The sequence below is a fragment of the Bubalus bubalis genome, chromosome 16, assembly GCF_019923935.1.
Source record: "Bubalus bubalis isolate 160015118507 breed Murrah chromosome 16, NDDB_SH_1, whole genome shotgun sequence".
Classification (NCBI taxonomy): Eukaryota; Metazoa; Chordata; class Mammalia; order Artiodactyla; family Bovidae; genus Bubalus; species Bubalus bubalis.
The window spans coordinates 7721072-7748949 of NC_059172.1; the positions used below are offsets into that span (position 1 = coordinate 7721072).

Consider the following 27878-nt stretch of genomic DNA (forward strand, 5'->3'; position numbering starts at 1 on the left):
CTGCAAGTGTCACCCAGAGGGTTCCAGCCTCTGTGCTGCATAGACTACAGCGGTGATGGCGGGCAGGCGGTTTGGCTGGAGCCGGGCAGCTCTTCTCCAGCTCATTCTTGGTGTGAACCTGATGGTGATGCCACCCACTCAGGCCCGGACTCTGCGTTTCGTTACTTTGGTAATGAGAGATGGGGTCGCCAAGGGCTGGCCAGTGCTAGGAGGGCACCGGCCTGCTGGTGGAGGGAGGGGCGGGGCTTTGCTGAGGTCTGGGGTCTGGAGTAGGGAGGAGACGACTGGCCTGCGGGGTTGGGGGCCAGGGTTCGCAGTTTTTGTGAAGCCCTTGGGTATTTAGGGTGGGGGGCACGGTGCACGGAGTTCTGTATTAGAGGATAGATTGGTGAGTCTGCCTTGGGACTGGGATGTAGTTCAATGATTAATACGAGATTCACTTCTAAAGCAACCTTTGGTGATTTTTTTTTCCCCAGTCCCCCCGCCCCCACACACCCCACACATACACCTGCATTGCTTTCATTTCTTTCCCTTTCCCTCCTGTACTTTCGGTTTTCCCAAGGTCTCCAGCGGCATTGCTTAGCCAAGTTAGAGTCTCTGGAGGCTGCAAGAAGTTACTGACTTCTAGGTTGGGGTTTTTCACAGTGGGTAGAGTTAAGGTTCTCAACATGGGGCAGGGGTTGGCTCTGTGTCCACACCAAGGGGACCCTCTGACCTCTGGGCTAACCACTTTCTTTCCTCAGCTGTACCGACATGGAGACCGCTCTCCAGTGAAAACGTATCCCAAGGACCCCCATCAGGAAGACAAATGGCCCCAGGGCTTTGGTCAGCTAACCAAGGTGGGTCAGGAGCCAGCTCTCTCTCAGCATGAGCTGTAGAACCGGTGACCTCTAGAGCAGGCTGCAGAACTCACCAAACTGCTTTTCCCCATGTGGGTGCTGACTTTGGCCACATTTCTTCAGCTTACTTTGATCCGTGCCCAGATTAAAATGGGCACACACAATGCATGCACTATCAGCCCCTTAATAAACGACTTGTGGGATCAGATTAACCCACTCCTGCTTCCAACCACAAGGTGGAAAGCAGCGTGGCTAAGCCCTGTTGTTCTCATGAGCCATCCCCCTCCCCCTGGGCCCCTTAACCCTTGGGTTTGCCCGCAGGAGGGGATGCTGCAGCACTGGGAGCTGGGCCAGGCTCTGCGACAGCGCTACCATGGCTTTGTCAATGCCTCTTACCACCGGCAAGAGGTAAGGCTGGGAACTCGAGAGGCTATTTTCACCCTCTGCCCTCAGGGAGACTACCAGTGACCCGGGCACTATGGCCTTCCTCCATGCATCTCTGGTTACAGCTGCAGGACGAGACGTCCACGGGCTGTCTGGAGCAAAACTCTGGAGGCTGAGTTGCCCCTGCTTGGCTTGGGAAGAAGCCAAACTGTTCAAGCATCCAAGCCCAGACTTATGGGCCTCGCAGAGTAGTTTCTGACTCTGTGAAGTAACTCAGGCTTTCCATCCAAGTACTGTTACGGGCCAGGCACTGTGCTGGCACTGTGTGTAACAGTGCGTCGGCCAGATCCAATCTTTGTCTCTCATGTCCTCACTGTTTCCTTGAGGGCCGGCCCCATCCTGATTTTGCCCTTTCTCACTTCTTCCTCCCTTTTCACAAGCAGTTATCTCTGTTCCTCATCTTATTTCCTCTCCTCCTCTCTAAGCCAGTTATTAAGGGTGGGGAGGGGGGCATTGTGTGTGTGTGTGTGTGTGTGTGTGTGTGTGTGTGATTAAAGACAGTTTCTGCCCCCAAGGACCTGGGCCTCGATAAGGGAGACAGGTGTTGTAATAAACCAGGCAGGCCAGCAGACCCGAGAGCCTTGTTGAGTAAGCACTTCGGACTGGGAGGGGCATTTGACCTATAGCCATTCCCGCAGGAATTCTTTGCAGATGGCGGGGACAGCAACCCCAGCAGTCTAGGCTGGAAGAGGGGTGGGGAAGGCCAGAGAAGGGGAGAGGGGCAGATGCCTGGTGGATTTACAATTTGCTGGGTGAACAGCAAGAACTGGGGCCCCACTGCGAGGCCAGCGCTGCCCCCACCCTCCGACTCTCACAGGTGGGACCGGTGTTGTCATCTCTGCAGGTTTATGTGCGAAGCACAGACTTTGACCGGACGCTTATGAGTGCGGAGGCCAACCTGGCTGGACTCTTCCCGCCCGATGGGATCCAGCGCTTTAACCCAAACATCTCTTGGCAGCCTATCCCTGTTCACACCGTGCCCGTTGCCGAGGACAGGGTAAGCCTGGCCCGCCCTTCCCTCGAGGCGACGGCAGGAACGACTCTGACCGTTGGCCTGCTGATCCCCGACTCCTTCTCTGCCTCTGCTTACCCGCTCTGGCCTGCAGCTGCTGAAGTTCCCCTTGGGCCCATGCCCCCGCTTTGAACAGCTGCAGAATGAGACCCGGCGGACGCCCGAGTATCAGAACGAGAGTGTTCAGAATGCAGTGAGTGGGGCTGAAGTGGAGGGCACCACCCTGACCTTCAGCCTCGGGCAGGACTGACCCCCTGATCGTGTTTCATAGCAATTCCTGGATATGGTGGCCAATGAGACGGGGCTCACGGACCTGACACTGGAGACCGTCTGGAATGTCTACGACACGCTATTCTGCGAGGTGAGCCGGCTCAGGTTTTCTCTCACAGCTCGGCAGGCCCGCATGGCCAGGCCAAGTAAAACACCATGCCTGGATGCCATGCCCCTGGGGTGGTCCAGGCAAGCCACCTCTTGTGAAACAGAAGAATTTCCCTCACGGGTGAGAAAGAACCTCAGAGTGGGAAACAAATTTGTTGATGGGTCAGCAGTTCCCACTTCTCCCCACCCAGAGCTCTCGTGGTATCCGACTCCATTCTGCTGAGTCACACTTTTGGGGCCCGAGCCTCCTTTCCTGTTCCCCGCCTCCTCGACACCCTCCACCACGTCTCCCGGTTCCAGACCCTCTGCCTCTCCTCTGCCTCCCCTCACACACACGCAGGCACCATCCCAGCGGGGAAGAGAGCTGCTCCCGGGAGAGGCTCTGGCCGGGGCCGGGAAGCTAACCTGCCCGCTGCCACACACAGCAGACACATGGGCTGCCCCTGCCACCCTGGGCCTCGCCCCAAACCATGCAGCGTCTGAGCCGGCTGAAGGACTTCAGCTTCCGCTTCCTCTTCGGGATCTACAAGCAGGCAGAGAAGGCCCGGCTGCAGGGGGGTGAGTGACAAGACCAGCATGTCACTCCCCTGAAAGAACCCAACAGCGTTAGAAACCTTCTGCAGGGGGGACTTCTCACACGCTCACTTCTCTACCTGAAGAGTTCTCTACTCTTTGAGGACCAGTGAACCCTAGTTATCCCATCAGTCATCAAAGCCTCCCCAGTCCCCCAGGTGCTTAGCACGTCTGTCACTAGAACCAGTGACCACAGGCTGGTGTGCATCTTTTGTGTGTGTGCGTGTGCGTGTCCATTCATATTCTTAGTTTCACCCACATCAGGAAACCCTCTGTCCCCCCAAATAACTCCCCACCTCCCCCAAAGGACCACCAGGGGCCATTGTGAAAGAAGGCCAAGAATAATACACAGGCCACACGCTGATCTGAGCGCTCAAGGGAGTGCCAGCTGCCAGACCTTCCCAGCATCTCAGTTCTCCAAGTCTGCCCCTGACAGCGTTCCCCTGGCCTGGTGCTGCCGTCTAGTGCTCCCTGAAGCAGCCTTAGGTTTACATTTGTTCCCAACTGGAGTAATTCTTCAAACACAGGCAGGGCCTCATTGCCCCTTTATGAATAAATGGGCAGGTTTCTGCGTCTGTGTTGAAATAGGGGTATCTTGTTTTATCTTGCTTCCTTCTGTAAATTTGAAAGTTTTTAAGTGGGATTCCTCTGACGTGTCCTCTCTGCTGGGATCAGACCCAGGGCTGGCAGAAGGTGAGAGGCCCTCAGGTAGGTCGGTCGGAAGACGGTGAAGGCCGCAGCCGCTGACACGGGGGGACTCTCTCCCTCAGGTGTCCTGCTGGCTCAGATACGGAAGAACCTGACGCTGATGGCAACCACCTCCCAGCTCCCTAAGCTGCTGGTCTACTCTGCGGTGAGCTCCCACGGCCCCCAGGGGGCTCAGGGCACGCGGAAGCTGGGTTCCTCCTCTCTTCGGTATCTGGGGTTGGCGGGGGGAGTGGTGCTGATGGGAAGCCCTTCCTCTTATAGCACGACACCACGCTGGTGGCTCTGCAGATGGCATTGGGCGTCTACAACGGCGAGCAGGCCCCCTATGCGTCCTGCCACATGTTTGAGCTGTACCAGGAGGACAGTGGGTGAGTGGAGCACGCCGTCTGCCCTTGGGAGGTGCGCCCAAGTGGAGGGCGGGGCTGTGGGCAGCCTGAGGGGACGCTGTTAGCCTGGGGAGCCACTGCCCTTGTGCCTCCCACCCACCCGCAGGAATTTCTCGGTGGAGATGTACTTCCGGAATGAGAGTCACAGGGCCCCCTGGCCCCTGACCCTGCCCGGCTGCTCTCACCGCTGCCCGCTGCAGGACTTCCTCCACCTCACAGAGCCGGTCGTGCCCAAGGATTGGCTGCAGGAGTGCCAGCTGGCGGGCGGGCCTGCAGACACAGGTGAGCTGCCGTCTGCCTCCATGCTGGCCGAGGCCCAGAACAGCTCCCGGTTCCTACCCAGAGGTCTCCAGAGGCTGATGCACTTCCAATCCTGGTGCAGGTTCCCAGACAGTCTCCTTCCCACCCTGAGACGCACTCCTCGCCCTCAGGCGATGCCCTTCTTATAGCATGAGGAAGGCCTTGCAGCTGGGAGGGAGAGGACCATCTCATCCTCCCCCCACCGGGTGTCCTGGCCCTCTCGCTGGTGTGAGCCCCCGCTGGGGGCCTGCCTTTCCACTTACACCCCGGGTTCGTTTCCTCTGACCTCCACGTGGGCCCCGGTGCTCAGTGTCGCTGCTCTGCTGGATCAGTCCCGTCGCAGAGCCTAACAGAGGTTCCTTTGGCCCACCTCCTTCTCCGGCCGCCACTCCCATTCTCCCCCTTTCGGATGGGATCCTTCAAAGAGTTGCCTAGACTCTGCTGTCACCTCCTTGCCGCTCATTCTCAGACTCACACTGGACAGTCTTCCGTCACCTGCCACTCCACAGAAGTCACTGTTGTTGAGGACCAGTGACCTCCTCTCACCCCAAAGCCAGCTGACCAGTTCTTTAGTCAGCTCCTCTCACCTGTCAGTGGCGTTATGGAGTCAGTCACTCCTTTGACCACTTTCTTGCTTTCTCTGGTTTTCCTTCCCCCTCCCCGCAGGCAGCTTTCTTTACTGGCTTCTCCTCCCCACTAACCAGCAGATAGCCCCGGGCTCATCAGCCTGGCTCTTTCCCCACTGATGCCCTCTACTCAAGTGAGCTTACCCAGCCCTATGGCCTCACGTTACCATTTCCATGCTAAGTTCTTTTTATGACTCGTGACCTCTTTCTCTCTGAGCCGCAGGTTCACATATCCAGCTGTGGACTCGAGGTCTCTATGTGGATGTCAGCTAAGGCATCTCACAGTGGAGGTTCTCCCTGCAGGCTTCCCCACCTTAGTCAATGCAGCCTCAGCCACGCAGGTACACAGCATATCCTGAGGTGCTATTCCGAGTGCCCTCTCCTCAGACCCCCACCTCCAAACCACCAGCATATCCTGCCAGTCCAGTCTTTAAAATCCGTGCTCTGGCTCCCTAGCTCAGTCTACCATCATCTCTTGCCAGAAGTACTGAAAAGCTTCCCAACGTTCTTTCTGATTTTGTTCTTGGCCCTACCAGTCTGTCAGCAGAGTTAAATTTTTTAAAAACATGAATCGGTTCACATCACTACCCTTCTCAGAACTGTCCAAGGGCTTCCCGTCATCTGGAATAAAACCCACATTCTTTACTGTGGCCTTCAGGCCCTGCTCGGTCTGCTCTGGTGATACTCTCTTTCCTAGACCATGTCGAGCTAAGTCCCTCCTGCATTTGCTTCCACCTCCCCCCACCCCCGCCGCTGGCCTGAGGACACTCTTCTCTCAGCTCTTGTGTGTGTCTCACTGACTCCAAGGCTCAGGTCCGTGTGTTGCTTTCTTGGTGACACCCTGCCTGTGACCTGCCTGGCTTTGATTCTCTCGACGGCATCTGCCGCTAACTTGTCCTTCCTGTCATTTGCCTGTCATGGCATCTCCTCTCCTAGAAGGGAAAAGCCACACGGGAGACTGTGTCTTGGCTGCCTGTGATCTCCCTGTTGTAGGAACAGCACCTGGCATGTGGCAGGCGCCCAAACATTTGCTGAACGAACACTGACATGACCTTTCTCTCCTCCCCCGGCGCTGTGCTCAGAGGTGATCGTGGCCTTGGCTGTCTGCGGCTCCATCCTCTTCCTCCTCATAGTGCTGCTCCTCACCGTCCTCTTCCGGGTGCAGGCCCAGCCTCCTGGCTACCGCCACGTCCCAGACGGGGAGGACCACGCCTGACAACCACTCAGCCCCCTTCCCTCTGCCTCCTAGGGGAGGTGGGCTGGGCCCTTGCTCCTGACTGTTGCTGCTCCCCAGCCCATGGACAGGAGACCCTGGGTTGGGCCTCCCTCTGATCACCACACCTAGATGAACAAGTGAGGCTCAGCTTGGCCCGAGGCACCTGTCACCCGGCATCCACGTGCCCGACGTTAACCAAGTACTGTGTCGGACACTGGCTTCCTCCAAACAGGATTTGCCTCCTCCGTGCTCCCTTCTAAGGACGTCAAATGTAGATAAGTGCTCGTTTCACTCAGGACCTAGGAGAAAAAGACTGAAGGAGACGGTGCTTGATCTGCTTTGCCTCTCCATCAAACCCTGCTCTCTCTTCCAACCCAGAGTCTTTGGCAGATGGCCCCAAGGACACGGTCTTGCCTCTCACCTCTCAGTGCTTATTTTAGCGGGAAGAACGGCCCAACACTGGGGGTACAAACACTGGCCGCCAGGGAACCAGATCACCCAAGAGCCAGCCAGTGAAGTCTGTCCAGCTGAAGCCACCGTTAACTCGAATGAGACATAATGCTTTCAGCATCTTTGTCACCCCTCACCTTGAGCCGGTTGGAAGGAGGTTTGTGCTTGGGAGGGAGTCGGGGATGGCGGAGAGGGGACGGTGAGTTGTGGTACAGAATCCTGAAATCACCGTCCCCACCCTTAGTGGGGCTGGGATCCCTAGGTTGTGAGCTGAACAGCTCTAGACTGTGGCCCAGAATAGCACTGAGACAGCTTCCAGAGAATGAAGGTTTGGGACTCCCAGTGCTGGTTCTATGCCTTTTCTTCATTCTGGGGAGCTGAGAAGCCCTTTGACCAGATCAGAGCTAGAAGATCCACTCAGAAGCTCACTGGGTATGTTTTATTGGCTGTGTGAATAGCGAGCACAGATCAAAAACCACTACCTGAGCACTGAGTGTCAGAGAGGAGAAAGGAGAGAAGCTCGGCTCCAGGCCACGTACAGCAGAGGCCCTTGGCACAGCAAGTCTGCCAACTCTGGAGTTCCTGGAGCTCAGCCCACGCGCGTGTCCAGTCCCCATGTCACGGTCCCAGTGCCCCAGCTCCAACGCTGGGACTCCGATACCTCGGCCCTTTAACACGAAGCCGCCTCTCGTCAAAGAACTTGTTCTCGTGGGGCTCCAAGCCCCTGCTTGGCCCCCGCTTCATTAACGTCTCTCATTTCTGAGTCCCAGCATCCTCCGGGCTCCAAACGAGAATGTGATAACCTAGGAAGAGTGAGACCAGAGGCACCTTCCATCACCAGCCTCTGAGAACTTGGAGCTGGCGTGGGGAACCTGGCACTTGGTCAGGAGACACCAGGAATCTGGGCAGCAGCCAGGCATTGCTGTGGCTAAGACTCAGCGAGAAGGACGGCCCTCGGTCCAAAGAGACCGTGGGCTCCTGGTTGCCATCTTCACTGACTATATCCTGGGGGTGGCTGGAGCAATGCTAAGCTGGGGTGAGCCTGCACTGAACCTTGGGGAGTAGGCTGGGCTTGACCGGCCTCATGTACACTCACCCATCACGGAGGCCAGCGTGTCCCCCATGGGATTGAATTCATTGAGCTGCAGAGACAAGGGGATGAGTATGAGGAGGAAGTGGAGGTAGCAGAAGAAGGGCATGTGAGGAGTAATTGGTCATTTTTGATCCATGAGGTTGAATCCCTGCCTCCTCCCATTTATTATTTGAGGGCCCAGGCCTCACCGACATGATACCAGAAGATTCTGGGTCATACAGCTGATACATGATCTTTCCTGAGCTTCCATCAAACACATCGATCGTCCTTAATTCATGGGGGGAACAACTTTTGAAATTAGGATCTGGGTATCGGCCCACGACAATGAGGTTGTACCGAGGATGCCAGCTTGCCTAGGAGATGGAGAGGCAAGTCACAGGAGTAAATGCAGAACAGCACTGAGAGAGAGCAGAAGTACCTTTGCCACTGACAACAACGGTTAATACAACTGCCAGCAATTTAACAACAGAGGTAAGACCTACATGAAACAAGAATGGTTTTGAAGTGCACATGCATCTACCATAGCAAATGTAAAATCCCCAGCTGACCTTCCTGTGATCCTCAGGACACATGCAGGCCTTCTCTCTTTGCATTTCCTGACACTGTACCAGCTGCTAAGTATTTTAACATCAGTGCTACCCAAGCGAAAGCGATGGTATAGTTGCTCAGCCGTGTCCAACTCTTTGTGACCCGTGGACTGTAGCCCGCCAGGCTCCTCTGTCCATGGGATTCTCCAGGCAGGAACACTGGAGTGGGTTGCCGTTCCCTTCTCCAGAGGATCTTCCCGACCCAGGGATCTGCATTGCAAATAGGACCCCGGTTCTGAGCTCATCCCACAGCTCTCCCTCCAACATCAGGGAGTTGAGAAGAAAATGGCAAGTGGCTGAAACGGGGGAGGACCTCTCTGTTCCCAGATCACCCCACTCAAAACAAACCCAGCAGCTACTGGGATGACAGAAGTGGATGGGATTTTCCCAAGAAAGCTTTTCAAAGAAGTTCTGAAGGGGACAAGACACGGTTAGCAGGAACAAAGAGGTGCTACAGGCAACGGCTTGGAAAAAATTCACAGGTCACACCTGGGACGCTGTCGGTTGGGCTGGCTGATTGATGCCAAGAAGGAGATAAGGAAGAAAGGGTCAACGGGAACACCAACTGCTGATGGGTTGACATTACAGACAGCTTGGATTAGATGTGAGGTACGTTACGCTACGCTAAGTTGCTCAGTCGTGTCCAACTCTTTGTGACCCTACGTGACCCTGTAGCCCACCAGGCTCCTCTGTCCATGGGGTTCTCCAGGCAAGAATACTGGAGTGGGCTGCCATTTCCTACTCTAGGGTTGAGGTACGGTGTGGGGGCCATTCTCATACCAAATCATTATTTCCTGAGTATTTCCTAGGCACCAAGCATGTTGCCACAAGCTTTAAGTACTTGGGTTCAACCTCACAACCACCACCTGTCAGTCAGATACTATTATTCCCTCTTTATAGATGAGGACATTGGGATCCCTACTGTGAGTGATTTGCTGAAGGAGTCTAACCTGGGGGGTGGGGGAATGGGCTCTGCCTGCCTGAACTATGCTCTACTGACTACATACGTGCAGGCATGAGCTCTGGAGGTCCGAAGAGGGGCTGTGGTTCTAGAAAAGAATATAACCTGGGCAGCAGGAGGACTGGCAGAGTTCAGACTGGCGGCCGCGGAGGGGACGGGGGGCAGCAGGCATGGAGGACTTGAAGGTTGGAAGCCTTGGGGGTTAAGGCTAGAGAAGCCACAAATGGCTTGGCTAACTAAGCCAAGTTAGCTCGTGGGTCAGCTGCACACACAGGTCACCGAAACTGAGGGCAGAACAGAGGGTCAGGATCTCAGAAAGTGCCTGGGCTGCCTGGAAAGAACTCAGGAAAATCCGCTTATCAGAGACATGACGAAGACTCAGCAAAACGGGCTCACGGAGCTGGACCAAAGGTGCAGAGTGAGCCAGGGTGAGAAGAGGGCTGGGGCTGCAGGCTTCCATGTCCACCGCCGCCTCCCTACCATCACTTACCTTGATGGGCGTCAGGTGCTGGAAGTGGCGGTGAGGATGTGGGATCAGGCTTGGCGGGCAGTCCCACTGGCAAGCAGAGTAAACCCGGATCTCACTTTTCTGGTCAGTGGTCAGGAGCTGGGCTCCATCGGGACTGAAGTGAGCTGGCAAAGCGAAAAGCCCCTGAGCTCAAGGGACCCCAGGTGGGCCCTATCCTGGCCCGCAGGGGCACCTCCCTCCCACTGCTTCCTAGAGATGGGTGGCAGGGGCATGATCTGGGCTGTGAACAAACACCCAAGAGGCTCAGCGGCTGGGGGGGCAGCTAGAGACAGGAGGGCTCGGGACCTCGGCCTGGCCGACGCTGTGCGGGGTTAAGGCCTGGCTGAGTGGCTTCTACACTTTGCGGGAAAGGCCCTGAAACGGCGGGTCGGCGGGGTCTGCAGGAAGGCCGAGGTCTGGTATATCACACCTGCGTTGACAGGATGCCTGTGCGGCAGCGAGTGGAGGAAGCTGGATTTCCCTCTAACCTGGCGCAGGTCCCAGATTTTCACCGTTTGATCTACGGAGGCTGTGGCCAGGAGCCAGTCACAGCACGGGTTCAGGGCCACATGGGTCACCTTCTTTTTGTGCATTCTCAGATTCCAAAGCTGCGGAGGAGAGCTCGGTTCAGGCTGGGGTGCAGAACCGAGGCTGGGGGTTGGGAAGGGGAGGGGAGGGCCTGGGCTCGCGAGAACGCACCTCCCTGCCATCCATGTTCAGCAGGATCACGTGCCCCACATTGTCTCCCGTGACCACCACTCGGCTTTTGACAGATACGTCCAAGCTGCAGAACCAGACGCTGGAGGGAGAGATTGTGCTGTAAGACTCTTAGGGACAGAGGCAAGTTGCATTTATTCACTGCTGCAGCTCATGTCTCATGCACAGCAGACAGTCAATAAATATCCGTTGAGTGAGTGAATATCTTGTCATGGACTCCCAGTGAGGAGCACTCAAGACTCGTCCACCATCCCGACAAAGGGTATGGGCGTGGTGGGGCTCAGAAACTTGTCCAGTTACTTCTAGGCTCAGGATCCTCATGTGGTAAGAGTCCCTGAAGCAGCCAAACCCAGAGCCGTAAGGCGAGTCCTCAAGTCCGGGCCTGCCCCCTGGAGCCCTGAGGAAGACTCAGCTGTTGTTTTCTCTCTCCACTCTCCACCCTCTGGGTCAAAGGAGAGGACACTTCAAACAGGGACTGCCCAACTCTTCCTCACTGCTGGCTGGAAAGGAACTCCTGCCCCCTTCTGAGCACTTAGGGGAAAAAGCACACCAACTTGGAACTACCTGCTGTTTCTGTCCCTCAGACGACTTGATATGAAGGGACGGGTCGGGGTGGGGGGAACATCAGGGATCCTGATACCCAGTCGGGAGAGCCCAGATTCACATTTTCCCCTCAAATCTCTGCTACTCTGCTTTCTGCATCCCTTGTAAACATCCTGCAGGAGGAGGGCTCCTTGTAGAAGAGTAAGGTCACCTGTTACCTGTCCTGTTGCTCCTGTATTTCTTACCCCTGTGTGGCAGCCCAGTGCTAGGTAGAACCCCACACCCTCACACACTTGGGGAGCAGTCATATCTCCGACTGAAAACCAAAGTGACAAGCATTTTGTAATTTCTCTAGCCACATGCTCTTGGGGAGTCCAAAGTGCTTTGTGGACATGATTCTATCCATTTCGGCTTCCATCAAGGAGCTGGCCAGGTCATTACACCCCAGTGAAAGCAGGGAATAGAGTCTTAAGGTCTTAGTTCCTGCTCCAGGCTTGAAGTAGTTTTTTAGACTAATGACACATTGACTTGTCCAATGAGAATCCAGGTCTAGTCGGATACAGTAAGGACTGACAGAAGAGCTGAGACCGTTCCCTTGCCGAGAAAAGCTGAGGTTCTAGAACCCGTCCTTGAAACAGGAACCCACCTAGCTCAGAGGAATAGCAGCTAAAGAGTCAGAGGGAAGGGTGAAAAGGAGCTAACCCCTTTCTTCCCTGTGCCGGGTTTAGGGAAAAGAAATGGGATCCGGGTGCTCTCGCCACAACTACACCGAGAGCCTAGAAGCCCTTTCCCCTCTTGAGTTAAAACTACTCACTTGCAGGTGTCTGAGCTGGCAAAAACTCGGAGAGTGTTGCCTTTAAAATCTTGCAGCCTAGTCGTTCCCTCCATTGAGGAGGTGAAAAACTGGTTGGTATTGAGAGGGTTAAACTTCATCCCAGTGATGCTCCCTCCAGCTCCAATCTAACACAAGGAAGAAAAAAGTCAGTGAGTGATACTGGCCCATGAACGGACAAAGCCTGGGCGCACATCCTCTGATTGGACACAAGAGCCATCCAGGCCACAGCTGGGGCCGGGCCAGCTTGGATGCCTAGACACTAGGGAGCTCTCCACAGTACTGCTTCTTAAGGTTCTCATTTTACACTTTTTAACGAACATACAGTAAGTTGGTTGTTTCTGGTATACAGCTTTATGAATTTTAACGCATGTAGAGACTTGCACCACCACCACCACCACCAAAATCAGGATGCACAACAGTTGTGTCACTTCCCCCCAGATCCCTCACGCTCTCCCACTGTAGTCGCATCCTCACCCGACTCCTCAGCCCTGGCAACCAGGGAGGAGTTCTTCATCACCATACAAGTTTTGCCTTTGATGGACTGTCGGATCAGTGACTCATGGTATGCAGCCTTTTGAGACTGGCTTCTTTCATTTCACTCGGTGTAACACCCCTGAGTTTGATCCAGCCTGCTCTGTGAATCTATAGTTCATCCCATTTTATTGTTGAATACCCTATTGTGTGGATGTAGCATAATGTATCATACAAATGCTCTTTTCAGAGGAGCTTCAGCTTGGAACAATGGCTGGGTTAGGTGGGCTGGTGTCAGACCGGAGCTCATTTTTTGCAGACATACCAGACGATGATGAAGATAATCATGATGACATTGGCAGCATAACCTTATTAAGTGCTTATTATACATCAAGTGCACTGTTTTAAGAACTTTATATCCTCCAGGCTCCTCCTCCAGTTCTCCTGTATGTTGTTGCTCTCCCAGCCTTACTCCTACAAGGCCTCTTACACAACATTCACTTAACTCACTCAGCACACTAACTGGTACTTTCCATTCATTCTAACTGATGCCCACGGTTCATCAAACCCTCGCTGCTAGTAAGTTAATCTGCTCCTACTAGCTGAGTTCTATGCTTATGAAGGGTTAGTTGTGTTTGTTCTTAAACCTAGATATGTCAGTTGTACTTTGTATTGTAATCATGTAATTTAACTAAACATGTAATTTATTAAACATTTAAACTTTAAACACAAAACATTTCATTAAAATGTAATTTAATTAAAATTGATGAAATATGTGCAAAAAGAATGACCACTGTGGTTTCTATGAAATCCACATTGAACACTTTGGAAAAACTAGATTAAAAAGATTTGCTAAAATAAGAGTTGCTGAATTAAGCATGGGAGAGATACTTACAAACAATTAGGGTGGGAAATAGTGAAAAGAAAATCTGCAATCAGACTGCTTCACAACTGATTTTAAATTATGTCTCCACTTTTGGGAAATGGAAACTAGACGCTGTAAAGTATGCATTATGGATTCGGTTTATGTAAGACAAGGTGAACCCGAATCAGTGAGCACTTACTACAAGAAAGGACTGGCCCTATGTCAAAGCATTAGTAATAAGCACTTATGTAAACATTTTCAGGCAAAATGCATGTGTGTTCTTCTAGCAAGGGTGGATTAAGTAGTTACGACAGCTCTTGCACTGAGAAGGACTACATACACCTGGACACAACACAAAAAAGAAAATGTGTTTGAGACTTTCCAATTCCAGTCACGGTGGGTTAGCTGGTTTCAGGCCAACCTGTCAAGAAAAGCTAGAAAAGGTAGATGAGGTGTATGTTCTCAAAGGAAAGTTTCTGAAGTCAACGAAGAGCTATCAAGGCACCAAGGACTACCAAGTCCAGCCTCCTAGAGAGAAGAGAAGCAGAGAGGTAAGTCTGACATTTCGATGCTGCTTTTGCTCCTGAGGCCTATGCAGATGAGAAAGCTGTATGGCTGAGAAGCTGAAAAGTTCAGCAGAAGTTCTGTCAATCTCAAGGGAGGCAAAAACAGAGTTCAGACCTGTCAGAGAGGAAAGGTTTTAGGAAAAAAAAAAAATGCAGGTTTTAGTTAGGATCCCTGAAACCCCAGAAATAAGAGCAAACGAAACAGACCATCCCTCATGAAGACTGAAGTCCACATTCAAATCATTTCCGTCTCTGATTAAGATGATCTGATTCTACCTGACCTGCCTGCCAGAGAGAAAAAATTCTTTTTTTAAGAGCACTCAAAAAACTTCAAATTGTCTCTGCAAATTTTCATATGCAATATTTGGCATCAAATCTAAAACTGTCCAGCATATCAGAAATCAAGATCAAATAACCAACCAAGAGAAAAAACACCAGCTTAAAGACACTCACAGAAGATCCAGGTATTGGTGCTATTAGACATTGGCTTTAAAATAATTGTAATTAGTATACATTTTAAAAAGAGACCTAATTAAAAAATGGACAAAGAATTCCCTGGAGGTCCTACGTTTAGGACTTGGTATTTTCACTCCCATGGTTGGGGTTCAATCCCTGGTCAGGGAACTAACATCCCACAAGCCCCGTGGTGCAACCAAAAAAAGGACAAAGGATTTCAACAGACATTTCTCCAAAGAAGATATACAAATAGTGGCACATGAAAAGATGCTCAACCTCATTAGTCAGTAGGTAATGCAAATAAAAGTCACAATGAAATACTATTTCATAGCCACTAGGAGGCTATAAACAAAAAGACAATAATGAGTGTTGTAAGACAGCCTATAGAATGAAAAAAAATAATGCAAACTATATCTGATGAGGGATTAGTATCAACAACATATAAGGAACTTGGACAACTCAATAGCAAAAAAAGGAGAAACAAATAATCTGATAAAAAAAAAACCGACAAAGATTGAATAGGCATTTTTCCAAAGACATACAAATGGCCAAAGGGTATATGAAAAGGTGCTCAACATCACTAACAGAAATACAAAATTACAATGAGATATCACCTCACACCCAGTTAGAATGACTATTATAAAAAAGCGATAACAAGTGCTGGCCAAGATGTGGAAAAAGGGAACTCTGGTGTGGGAATGTAAATTGGTAGGGGCATTATGGAAAACAGTATGGAGGTTCCTCCATGAAAAACTCAGAAGGGAGCTACCAAACTATCCAGTTAATTCTACTTCTGAGTATGTTATCAAAAGGAAAGGAAATCAGTTTCTCAGAGTTCTGTCCTCCTGTGTTCATTGCAGCATTATTCACAATTGCCAAGATATAGAAACAACTGTCTGCTGATCAATGAATGGATAAAGAAAGAAAATGTGAGATATATATATGTATCAAGTGGAATATTATTCAGCCTTAAAAAAGTAAATCCTGCCACTTCTGATAACATGGATGAACATGGAGGACATTATGCTAAGCAAAGTCAGACACAGATAAATACTGCATGACCTCACTTATATGTGCAATCTAAAAAAGTCACTCACAAAGGCAAGAGAATAGTGGTTGCCTGGGGCTGAAGGGGGGTAGGGGAATGGTGAGATATTCGTCAAAGGACACAAAGTTTCAACTATTCATGAGATCTAATGTATAGCGTGCTGACTATAGTTAATAACTATTTTATATGTGAAATTTTCTAAGAGAATCGATCTTAAGTGTTCTCAGCATACACATACACATAGAAAACTATGTAAGATGATGGATGTTAACTAATTAGCTTGATTGTGGAAATCATTTCACAATATATACATGTATTAAAACATCATGTTGGGTCCCTGGTGGTCTAGTTGTTAGGACTCTGTGCTCCCACTGCAGGGGGCTCAGGTTCCATCCCAGGTCAGGAACTAAGATCCACATGACACAGCCAAAAATGATCAATAAAGCAAAAACAAAACCACACTATGATGTACACTAGATATGCACAATTTTTATTTGTCAGTCAAGGATGTGGAGGAACTGAAGCCCTCCTACATTGCTGGTGGGAAAGTGAAATGGAGTAGTTGCTTTGGAACATAGGCAATTCTTCAAAAAAATTAAACATACAATTACCATATGGCCCCAAAGATACATATACCCAAGAAGATATATAGTCAATAGAAATGAGTATGTATGTTGCTATAAAAACTTGTATGTAGATATTCACAGGAGTATTATTCACAATAAAAGTTAAAAAAGCCTAAAAATCAATGACCCAAACATCCATCTCAAGAAGCTGTAAAACAAACAAGAAGCTAAAACCACTGAGTAAAAAGAAAAAAACAGAAATGAATGAAATAAATACACTGTGGAGAAAATCAACAAAGCCAAGTTAGTTCCATGAAAAGACTAATATAATTAAATTGATAAATCCCAGCTGAGAATGACCAAAGGAGAAAGCACAAATAACCAATTTAGTGGATGGAAAAGATATCTTAGACATTTTAAAAAGTAATAAGAGGACATCATAAACAATCTTTTACCAATAAAACTGAAAATTCAGAGGAGATAAGCAAATTCCTAGAACAGTACAAACTTGCCAAACTGACAGAAGATGAAAAGGAAAAATGTGAATAGTCTGATAGCTATTAAAGAAACTGAGTCACAACTAAAAACTTTCGCGCAAAGTAAATTCCAGATCTTAATGGCTTCAGTGATGAATGTACTAAATATATGAGGAAGAAACAATCTTTAAAAAAAAAAAAAAAAAGTTTATTTTCAAATTATCTCATAGAAAAGTTGTGAGAACAGCACAAAGAACTGTTTTTTTCTGGAACCATTTGGTAATAAATTGCCAACATGAAGTCCCATCACACTCAGATACTTTACTGTGTACTTCCTAAAAGAATATTCTCTGACATAGCCCCAGCAAAACCACCAAAACTTAGGGTATCTAAAGTAGTTCAGACTCATAGAAACAGAAAGTAAACCTGTGGTTGCCAAGGGCTGGAAGGAAGGGGAAATGGTGAGCTGTTAGTCAGTGGGCACACAGTCTCAGTTTTACAAGATAAAAAAATTCTAAAAAAAAAAAAAAATTCTAGAACTCTGTTGCAAAAAATGGAAATACAGTGTTAACTGTGCACTTAAAAATGGTTGAGATGACACATTTCGGGTTATGTGCTTTTACCACAGTTTTTAAAAGAAGCAGTACCACTTGCTAGAAATATAATTGTAAAGGTTAAAAAGTGGGGAAAAAGAACATTTAAATAAAAAAATCAAATTTGGTTTATTTGGTAATAAACCAAAACAAACAAAAAACAGTGTAGTTTTTTTTTTAATAGCATAGATAAGGAAAATCATATGCTGATCTCAACAGACACAAAAGTATTTGAAAAAATTCAATTATCATTCATGATAACAGCTTCTGGCAAACTAAGAATAGAAGAGGAACTTACTTAATCTGATAAAAGGTATTAAAAACAAACAAGCTCCCAGGTGCATAGCCAAGAAAACTGAAAACAGTTGTTCAAACAAAAACTTGTACATAAACGAACATTCATGGCAGCTGAATCAAAATAGCAAAAGGCAGAAACAATCCAAATGTTCAATGACAGACGAGTGGCAAAACAAAATTTGGTATATTTGTACAATGGAATATTATTCAACCTCAAAAAGGAATAAAGTACTGAAACCTGCTACAACACGGATGAACCTTGGAAATATTATGCTAAGGAAAAGGAGCCAGACCACCAAGGGCAAATATTGTATAATTCCACTTACATGCAGTACCTGGAATTGTGAAATTCAGAGACAAAAAACAGATTAGGGGGGCTGGGGAAGAGGTAATAGACAGTTATTGTTTAATGGGTATAGAGTTTAATTTGGGGATGAAGAAGTCCTGGAGCTGGATAGGGGTAATGACTGCACAATATAAATGTACGTACTGCCATTGAACTATATGCTTTGAAATGGTTAAAATTGTAATTCTCATGTTATATATAGCTTATCACAATAAAACGCAGCAGAAATTTCAATGATAAAACATAAAAGCCTTCTATAATCAAGAACAAGATAAGAATGCCTGTTAGAGCAAACATTCAACAAGGTACTAGAGGCCTCAGCCAATGAGATAAGGCAAATAAAAAAGAAGTGTAAAAATGGTAGAGGAAGAAATCAAACTCTCATGATTTACACATGACAAACTGTATAGGGAAAAAATTTAAATCCCTCAGAGAAACTATTAAAATTAATATGAATTTCTACTTCCAACCATGATGGAGTGTCAGAAACCAGATATATCCTCCTGCCTTAACACAACTAAAAAAATGGAAAAATACATGAAATAAGTTTTCACACACTGGACAACAGGCAGCACAAGAGGGTAAAGAGGGAGGCAGCCATGTGATTGCCCCAATTTAATGCTTGGAGAGCGTACCCAGGCTGTAGCATAGGCAGGGAGGACCCAAACAGCCTAATAGTCTCAATGGGCTCAGGAGACACTTGGGAAAGCCAGCAGGGCAAAATGCTGGAGAGGCTGACGTGCAGAGAGAGAGCATTATGGATATTTTCAGAGGGGTCCCCTCAGGGAGTAAATAATATTGTGTAAATGTGTTTAAGGAAACTATATAAGGCTAGGGCGGGAGAAGGGAGACATCAGAAATTAACAGAAGGAGAAATCCTCAGAACAGTCTATGTTCTCACCATCCAGAATGAAAAGATTCTTAACATAGCTCAAGCAGAGTCCTCAGAAGGGTACTGTCTCAGGGTGAGGCCAAAATCTAGACTATAGGCTGCTTTGCCTATACTACTGCTAAGTCACTTCAGTCGTGTCTGACTCTGTGCGACCCCATAGATGGCAGCCCACCAGGCGCCCCTGTCCCTGGGATTCTCCAGGCAAGAACACTGGAGTAGGTTGCCATTTCCTTCTCCAATGTATGAAAGTGAAAAGTGAAAGTGAAGTCGCTCAGTCCTATCCGACTATTCGTGACCCCATGGACTGCAGCCTACCAGGCTCCTCCGTCCATGGGATTCTCCAGGCAAGAGTACTGGAGTGGGTGCCATTGCCTTCTCCATAGGCTGCTTTAGACCCATGCTAACTGGAGTGGATTAAGTAATGGGTAATTTATCCAATTACCCAAGATATCTATGCTGTGATTCCTGGATCCTGTGAATATTTAGATGACAAAGGGAAAGAAAAATCATATGAAGAGGAACATAGAATGGGAGCAGACTTCACATCAGAAATCATCTTTAAAGTACTAAAAGAAGAATAAAAAATCCTGTAAACCTAGAATTCTATGCCCAGCAAAAATACCTTTAAAAGAAACTGCAAAATAAAGACTTCCTTGGACAAACAAAGGAAAAAAAAATGCATCACCAACCAACCTACATTATAGGAAATGTTAAAGAAATCTCTTTAAGCAGAAGATCAAAAGGAAGTCTGAATCATACAAAAGAATTTTAAAAACTGGAAATGGCAAATATGTGGGTAAATATTAAAGTTTTTTTCTCATTTAAAAAACATCTTTAAAAGATACCTACCCTGCAACCCAGCCATTTCACCACCAGGTATTTACTCGGGAAAAATGAAGACATATATCCACACAAAGACTGTACATGAAATCTTCATAGCAGCTGTATTGGTAACAGTCAAAAGCTGCAAAAAGTCTAAATGCCCTTCAATAGATGAATGGATAAATAAACTGGTATATCAATACACTGGAATACTACTACAAACTATTGATACAGGCAAAAATATGGATAAACCTCAAATATTCATACTGTATGAAAGAAGCCAGGGAAAAGAAAAGAGTCTATATCATATAGTGCCATTTATATGGGGAGGAGCTCCTGGAGGAGGGCATGGCAACCCACCCCAGTATTCTTGACTGGAGAATCCCATGGACAGAGAAACCTGGAGGGCTATAGTCCATGGGGGTCACAAAGAGTTGGACATGACTGAAGCAACTTGGCATGCAAGCCATTTATATGTCTTGAAAATGCAAATTTATCAATAGGAATAGAAAGCAGATCAGTGGTTTTCAGGTGACAGGACAGAGAGTAGAAAGGGAAGGATTACCAAGGGGTGTAAGGAATGTGATGGATATGTTCATTATTTTAATTGTGGTGATGGTTTTATGGTTGTATACATATTTATATATGTCAAGACTCATCAAGTTGCACACTTTAAACATGCAATTTATCATACATCAGCTATATCTCAATAAATATTTAAATAAAAGCAAAAAGATAATTAACTGTGTAAAGCAAAAATCATAATGTAAGCTTTACAAAGTATGTAGAAGTACAATAAAGGACAATGAGAGAAAGGAGAAAATGGGTCAGTACATAGTTGTAAGACTGTTACAGTACATATAAAGTTGTATGATACTATTTGAATGTTCACTCTTACATTAAAAATGTAGACTGTGGGAAAGTCCCTGGCGGTCCAATGGTTAGGACTCTGTGCTTTCACTGCTGAGGGCCCAGGTTCAATCCCTGGGTCAGGGAACTAACATCCTCCAAGTCTCATGGTCAAAAAAAAAAAGATGTACATTGCAAACTCTAGAACTACTACTAAAAGAGAGAGAAGGGAAAGAAGAAAAGTGTAACTAATAATCCAATAAGGAAGATAAAATGGAATCACAAAAAGTACTCAATCAAAAAGAAGGCAAGAAAAAATAATGGACCAAAACAATGAGACAAATACAGAAGACGACAGACTTAAATCCAATCATATTTATAATTAATCATATTAAATGTAAATGGACAAATGCTTCAATTAAAAGGTAGAGACTGTCAGAATGGACTTTTCCTTTTTCACCATGCCATGCAGCTTGCAAGATCTCAGTTCCCCAACCAGGGGCTTGAATCCCAGCCCTCAGCAGTGAAATCATAGAGTCCTAACCACTGGTTCACCAGGGAATTAGCAGGTTGCATTTTTTTTAAATGCTATCTACAAGAAACATTTTATATACAAATATACAAATACATTAAGAATAAAAGGATGAAAAAAGATATACAATGCAAGTATTAATCATAAAAAAGCTGCATGGCTACATTAATATCAAAGAAATAAAATTTCAGAACAAGAAATATTATCAGGGATAAAAGGAGACATCTCACAATAACAGAGGTGTCAATTCATCAAAAGGACATAATTCTAAACGTGTAAGCACCTAATAACAGTTTCCAAACGTTTGAAGCAAAAAAATAAAGGAAAATAAACAGAACCACAATTTTATAGTTGGAGATTCCAATATTCCTCTCTCAATAACTGATAAGAGATATAAAATCAGTAAGGCTATAGAACATTTAAAAAAAGGATACAAACACTATTAACCAATGTAACCTAATTGACATTTAAGGAGTAATTCACCCCAAAATAGCACAGTACACATCTTTTTTCAAATGCATATGGAACACTCCAAAGACAATCAATATGCTAAGTTATAAAAGGTCTGGAATCACGAAAATGTCTTTTGTTCCGTAACAGCATTGAACTAGAAATCAGTAACAGAGATATCGCAACAATCCCCAAATAGAAATCAAACAGATACTTCAGAATAATCCATAGGTAAAAGAAGAAATCATAAAGAATTTGGAAAGTAATTTATACTGAATGAAAACAAAAACACAACAAAATCTGTAAGATTCAGTTAGAGAAATAGAGGGAAATGTATAGCATTGAATGGTTGTATTAGAAAACAACAACAAAAAAATCAAATAAAAATCCAAGTTTCTATCTTAAGAAACCAGAAAAAGAAAAGCAAATTATACCCACAGGAAAGAAAACAATGGGGAAAAAAAAAATAAAGAAAGAAAACAGAAAAACAATGGAGAAAAATCAATGAAGTTAAAAGCTGGAAAATATCAACAAAACTGATGATCTTCTAGCAAGACTGATCAGGGGTAAAAGAAAAAAAAGACACAAATTACCAGTACCAATAAAAAGAGTGAGAACATTACTACAGATCTTATGAATATTAAAAAGATACAAGGCTTCCCAGGTGGCACTAGTGGTAAAGAATTTGTCTGCCAATGAAGGAGACATAAGAGACTCAGGTTTGATCCTGGGTTGGGAAGATCTCCTGGAGGAGGACATGGCAACCCACTCCTGTATTCTTGCCTGGAGAATCCATGGACAGAGGAGTCTGGTGGGCTATGGTACACTGGGTTGCAAAGAGTCGGACATGACTGAACATCTGAGCACAAGGGAATACTATAAACAACTTTATGCCTCTAAATTCAACAACTTAGATAAAATGAACAAATTACTTGAAAGACAAACTGCCATGCTCCTTCAAGAAGAAATAACCTAAATTGCCTTACTGCTGTTAAACAATTGGAAATATAGTTTAAAACCTTCCAACAAAGAAAACTCTAGATCCAGATGGCTTCACTAGTGAATCCTATGAAAAATTTAAGAAAAAAAATAGTACTAACTCTGCACAAACTATTCCAGAAAATTCAAGTAGAGGGAACACATCCCTGATACCAAAACCAAAGACATTACAAAAAAAAAGGAAATAAGATATTTTTAAGTGGTCATCATCTGGTACAAGATGACTAAACCAGAATATGATCTAATAAGTAAAATACAACAGATTCTAGGGTAGAACACTTATATAAAAACATAAATAAAAGAATGGGTGTGTATAATAGTGTCTACACACATATAAAGATGCCCCATATGGGGATTTCAGGTAACAGTTACTTTATTCTTTATATATATATATTTTTCCTGTATTGCTTGAATTTCTTACAATGAGCACAGGTAATTTTTACAACGAGAATGATCATTTTGAAAATTAAACACATGTCCCCTTGCCAAGGGCCTGAAAGATATCAAGATCAGAACCAAGGTCAGATGACTAAAGAAAAGATAAAATGAGGCACTGCTTCTCCCTTCCTCACTGGTTTCAAATCAACCTTCTGCTGTCGGTTTCTGGGAGTACAGACAGTTTTCCAGACCACCAAACCTTTCTTCTGCTACAGCCTACCTCCCTGTGAGTCACACAGTTTAAATGCCCAGACCAATCTCCACAACAGCGTGAGGAAGCTTCACTTAAACACACATCGTAAGGAAGGGTGATAAAACCCAAAGCACCTTCACCCTAACACAAGTTTAAAGCAGTTATTATTCCTCTTTTAGTCAGGAAGCCCTTCCCCAGACACTCTTAGGCTATTTCTTAAATTTCTCTATTCTCGCATCCTGGCTGCTTGCTGGCAGCCGCTGCGGCAGCGGTGAACAAATCTCTTCCTGTTTGAGCTCTGGGTTCTGACTTCAACTTAAAGTTCCACTTCTTGGTGGTCATCTGTCTCACCAGCTGGACAGAAAGCCATTCTTCGGATTTCAGGCACTTATTTTCTTGAATAATCTCATAGCTTGAATCCTAATCTCTCAAGTCTGTCTAACCTGGCCTTTTCTGATGAGCTGTTCTCCAAACCGTCCATTTCAAAGAACTCATCGTGGGTTTAGCTATGGCCTCTAAACCAGAGGTAGAAAAACAGTGAGCTAATGAAGAATCCAGTTCACAAATGTGTTTTGTTTAGCTACAGAGCATGTTCAATTTCATTTGGTTCCCAACATTAAAAATCAGGTATTTTAAATTAAAATCCTTGTGTCCTATTGGCAGGAATGTAAAATGGGACAGCCGCTATGGAAAACAGTATGGTGGTTCCTCAAAATATTAGAGTTACAATGTGATCCACTCTGGGTACAAAACCAAATGAACTGAAAGCACGAACTCGAAGAGATATTTGTGCAACCCTGTTCATGGCAGCATTATTCACAAAAGCCAAAAGGTGGAAGCAACCCAAATGTCCATCAAGAGATGAATGGGTAAAAAAAAATGTGGTGTATACATACAGAGGAATATTATTTAACCTTAAAAAGGAAGGAAATTCAGATACATGCTGCAACATGGATGCACCCTGAGGACATGATGCTAAGTGAAATAAGTCTGTCAGAAAAGGACAGGTACTGTCTGATTCCACTTGTATGAGACAGTCAGTCAAAATCAGAGAGACAGAAAGCAGCATGCGGTTGCCAGGGTCTGGAGGGAGGGGGGAACGGGAAGTCTGTTAATGTTTACAGAGTTTCAGTTCTGCAAGACAAAAAAGTTCTGGAGACTGGTTATGCAAGAATGTAAATGTTCTCACACTGAACGGTACACTTAAAAAATGGCTAAGATGGTAAACTTTACGTGTTTCACTACAATTTTTAAAAATCCAAACATTTCAGACTTCATTTGAAAAACTCAGATCTGATACCACAGGACCTCAATTCTCACCTGTCAACCATCTCCAATTTATCGCTAACCACCATCCTGCATCATTCTTTTATCTGTCTGGCTTCTTTAGGTATGTGAATTTGCAGCTCCTGCTCTAAACCCAGTGTCACCTTTCACAGTATAGCCCTCCAATCTCAGTCCCCTACTGGGCAAGATAAGAGTGTTCTCTTTGGTGGAGAAACCAACACTCTCAACCCCTTAGCGACTGATGGCAAACACTAGCACAATTAAGACCATCCCTAAAAAGCTCTTTGCCACACCTTGCCCCAAACACACTCTGCCTTTCCTCCTTTTCTCTCCATTTACCTAAATATTGTTCTTCCTCACATCTCACTCATCCATGAAACCTTCCCTATCAATTCTAATCCCCAGAGATTCTTCCTTCTCTCATTTCTGTAGCATTTAGCATCTGTATTGCTGTACAGTCAGTGATCTTGTAGGTATACATCTGACTTGCCCAGTTATATCTCAAGGCCCTCATTCATTCAGCAAATACAAAGCAGCTACTCTAATTACTGGGGATACGGTGTAAGTTAGAAAGACAAGGTCCCTGCCATCGTGGAGTTTACTTTATAATGGACAAAGACATACAAATAAGTAAAACATTTCAGATATTGATAAATACTGTGGGGGGAAAGTGATGGAGGATAATAATGAGGTAGAGCGTCATTAGTGAGTAAGCAGAGCGGTCAGTAATAAGCCTTGTAGAAGAAGTATATTAAGCTGAGACCTGAATGGTAAGAGGAAGCCAGCCATGAGAAAAACCACGGGAAAGAGGACTCCAGTCAAAAGGAACAGCAAGTCCAAAGACCCAATTTCAGGAACAGAAGTATCTAGTATGGCTAAAGCACAGGCAATGAGGAAGACAACAGCAAGGTCAAAGAGGTAAGAAGGGGCTTAGATCCTGTAAGTAACTTATGAGGATGATTAGTGTATCATAGTTGCTAACATTTTAAGGGCAAGCATTCAATAAAGAGTTGAGTACCATCACCGTTTACTTGTTTGAAAATACCCAGTTACTTTTGATCCCAATTATCTCCTTGTTACTGGATGACTTTTCATCCCTTCAGCAAACATCTCTTCAGTACTATTGTCTGGCACAGGGTACTGCTCACCCCTTTAATGAAGGTAGGTTTGTCCTTTATGCCAAAGTTCCAGAGCAAGATATCTCCCCCTTTGGAGCCCACAGCCAGGGTGCTGGGGTGAGTTGGGTGCCACGCCAGGGATGTGGCCCTCCTGTCAAAAGGGGCAGCCTTTTGGAATATCCGGTAAGAAGCCAGAGAGTTCAAAAAAGACTGCTGGAGACCCTAATACAGAGAGAAAAGAATTAAGTTGAATTAAAACACAAGGGTCAATTGCCTATCTCTGACTCCTCCATAGATGAGGCCTGGGGCCAAGTTCTCCCACTAAGGGAAAACTAACTGCCTGGCTCTGTGCATAAAAAGATTTGCAATACACATAATCTAACCACAGAAATCAAGGAGGTAGAGTGCATTCCTGCTGGGACCCCTACAGCATAGGACTTCTATCTTGTTGACAGCCCAGCAGGCCAGTCACCAAGGTGGGGATGATCTCTCTGAGAACCTGGTGAACCAACCCAGCATCTAATTCTGGAGCATCCAGAGGCTTAAAAAGGCACCATACAAACCCCTGAATTCTTCAGCCAGGAAACGCCTCACCTGCTGTAGTGATGCCCAGGCAGCTGTGCCCAGCTTATGCTGGTGGAGGGCCCTGACGATGCTGCTGCATAGCGGCGGGACCCGCAGGCTAGCGAACCCCGCCCAAAGGCCTGAGTCAAATCTTCTGCTAGAACCTGCCAAGCAGAACAGACACATATTTTCCGCTCCAGTCTCACGCAGGCAAGATTTTTCTGCCGAATATGCCAGAAAGAAAGCCCTATTGCTTCTTTTGGCAGAGACAATCTCTATCACCTCCTAAGATCTTTTCAGGTTCTGCTCAGTCTCATCCAGCACAACAAATAAATAGTGAGCAGGGATTCAATCTCTTCCAAAAAAACATTCCCCAAAACAGTAATTCTGAAGTGACACTGTGATCTTCCAGGGTTCCTGAGAAGTGAGCCCAAGAAACACACAAGAATTGCAGAACTCTTCTCAGTCTGGGGTGGAAAACTGGTGATAGGGTTGAGTGACAATTTAAAAGTCATATGTAAAGCACAATAAAAAGATTTTAAGACGATACAGTGGAAGTGACCAAGAGAAGCAGTTTTTTCCAAAATCCTGTATTACAATAATGTAGAAGTGACCAGCTGTGGGCCCCAAGTCTAATCTGTTCTCCTGAAAACCAGCAGGATCCACGGGGTCTGGCATGGGGCTAAATTCATTAGGCTACTTTTGGGGAGGCAGATCCACCTAGAATAGGAATAAAGCAACTCCGGATTACTAACCTGTATTTGAGGACCTGATCTCTATAAATCCTGCCTCTGGACAACCCATTCTTTCTTCTCATGAACAAAAAAAAACACTTCATCGACAATCCCGTCTTTTGAGTTCTCTACTTTCCTTACAGCCCCAGGTTTTAGCCCCAAGAAACCAGTAAGAGTGAGTTTTCAGAGGAAGGAAGGAAATTGAAGGTTCCCGCAGTTAAACCAAGGACAGATAGCTAACAATTTTAACTATCGAAATTAAGCACACACACCACCACGCAAGGTAGGATTATCTTAAGCAATTCTCAGTGTGTAAAAATGCCGATACAAACAAGGACTTGGAAAAGTCGGTTGTGTCTGTTGTAACGTAGGTCATCTGCCTCGTCCTGTCACCTGAGAGAGGTTAAACCCAAGCTCTAAGGCTGTCAAAGGACCTACAGACAAAATGCATAGCCTGAGGCGCCCACAATTTGGGCCAGCCTCAGAACCTATGCGCACCCATCCCCCACTCCAGCCTTCGGCGTGAGAACCCCAAATTGCGGAATTAATTAAAGCAGCAGGCACAGGCAGTACCGGGGCCCTTCACACAGAGCTTCTTGGCCTCGGGCTCCAGCTCCCGGGGGCTTCTGTTCCTCTTGCTCTTGGGGCGCACAACCACCTCAGGGGTCTTCTGGGTTTCTGGGCGTTTCCTGGGAGCCATGGCGTCCTCCGTGCGAAGGGGTACTATGCCCTATGCCGAGGAAGAATTAAGAAGCCTCTGAGGAGAACAAGGCGGGGACGAGGAAAAGCGCTCAGCCACAGGTAGACCAACTAAGCCAACTTCCCGCCAAACAGGCTCACCGGGAAGGCGGGGACGCGCGCGGACGGATGGGAAGTGTGTGAAGGCAGAGCCTCACCGCTCCCCAGAGAAAAGGGATACCGCCTACAAGTTGGCTCGGAGCTGGTCCAAGTCAGCTGACCTGCCAGAAGTAAAGATGGCCGTCAGCGCTGGACCTCCCGACTTGAAGCCTCTTCAGACGCCACGCTGCCAGGCCTCTAACCCCACCCTACCCCCCGAGACTAGATGCCAATCAAAACTTCGGCTCCGCCTCTCTACCTTCTAATTGGTGACCATGCCCTCTCGGGCTTTGTGATTGGCTG

The 27878-nt window shown here is 46.6% G+C and overlaps 2 protein-coding genes across 12 annotated transcripts; one reads left to right on the plus strand and one right to left on the minus strand.

Moving 5' to 3' along the window:
- ACP2 (acid phosphatase 2, lysosomal) lies at positions 1-11000 on the plus strand. 3 transcript variants are annotated; one of them, XM_044929192.2, is made up of 11 exons: positions 1-169; positions 744-839; positions 1161-1247; positions 2128-2280; positions 2390-2488; positions 2567-2656; positions 3102-3231; positions 4017-4099; positions 4216-4322; positions 4447-4622; positions 6349-11000. In XM_044929192.2, the coding sequence occupies exons 1-11, from the start codon at positions 56-58 to the stop codon at positions 6480-6482; spliced, it is 1269 nt and encodes a 422-aa protein (XP_044785127.1). In that variant the 5' UTR covers positions 1-55; the 3' UTR covers positions 6483-11000. The 3 variants fall into 3 exon arrangements, with proteins under 3 accessions (XP_044785127.1, XP_006042478.3, XP_006042476.3); XM_006042414.4 differs by having other exon boundaries at positions 3-169; positions 3099-3231; XM_006042416.4 differs by lacking the exon at positions 1161-1247 and having other exon boundaries at positions 3099-3231.
- Positions 7358-27826, minus strand: DDB2 (damage specific DNA binding protein 2). Of its 9 annotated transcripts, XM_044929187.2 has the most exons (10): positions 27312-27673; positions 26035-26168; positions 25471-25662; positions 12156-12301; positions 10781-10880; positions 10512-10689; positions 10064-10206; positions 8214-8378; positions 8029-8074; positions 7358-7735 (listed from the first exon to the last, which is right to left on the minus strand). In XM_044929187.2, the coding sequence occupies exons 1-10, from the start codon at positions 27436-27438 to the stop codon at positions 7686-7688; spliced, it is 1281 nt and encodes a 426-aa protein (XP_044785122.1). In that variant the 5' UTR covers positions 27439-27673; the 3' UTR covers positions 7358-7685. The 9 variants fall into 9 exon arrangements, with proteins under 9 accessions (XP_044785122.1, XP_044785120.1, XP_044785119.1 ...); XM_044929185.2 differs by adding an exon at positions 27698-27826 and having other exon boundaries at positions 7358-8378; positions 27312-27468; XM_044929184.2 differs by adding an exon at positions 27698-27806 and having other exon boundaries at positions 7358-8378; positions 27312-27495.
- Positions 27827-27878: the final 52 nt, after the last annotated feature.

What these genes read in the sequence shown, in the direction of transcription:
- ACP2 (XM_006042414.4), top strand. Translation starts at nt 56, where the DNA reads ATGGCGGGCAGGCGGTTTGGCTGGAGCCGGGCAGCTCTTCTCCAGCTC. An exon ending in ACGAGAGTGTTCAGAATGCA is followed by an intron (nt 2,489 to 2,566) that starts GTGAGTGGGGCT and finishes CGTGTTTCATAG; the next exon opens with CAATTCCTGGATATGGTGGC. An exon ending in ACGACACGCTATTCTGCGAG is followed by an intron (nt 2,657 to 3,098) that starts GTGAGCCGGCTC and finishes TGCCACACACAG; the next exon opens with CAGACACATGGGCTGCCCCT.
- DDB2 (XM_044929185.2), bottom strand. Translation starts at nt 27,438, where the DNA reads ATGGCTCCCAGGAAACGCCCAGAAACCCAGAAGACCCCTGAGGTGGTT. An exon ending in AACCTACCTTCATTAAAGGG is followed by an intron (nt 12,302 to 25,470) that starts GTGAGCAGTACC and finishes TCCTTGTGTTAG; the next exon opens with ATTGGAGCTGGAGGGAGCAT. An exon ending in GCCAGCTCAGACACCTGCAA is followed by an intron (nt 10,881 to 12,155) that starts GTGAGTAGTTTT and finishes CTCTCCCTCCAG; the next exon opens with CGTCTGGTTCTGCAGCTTGG.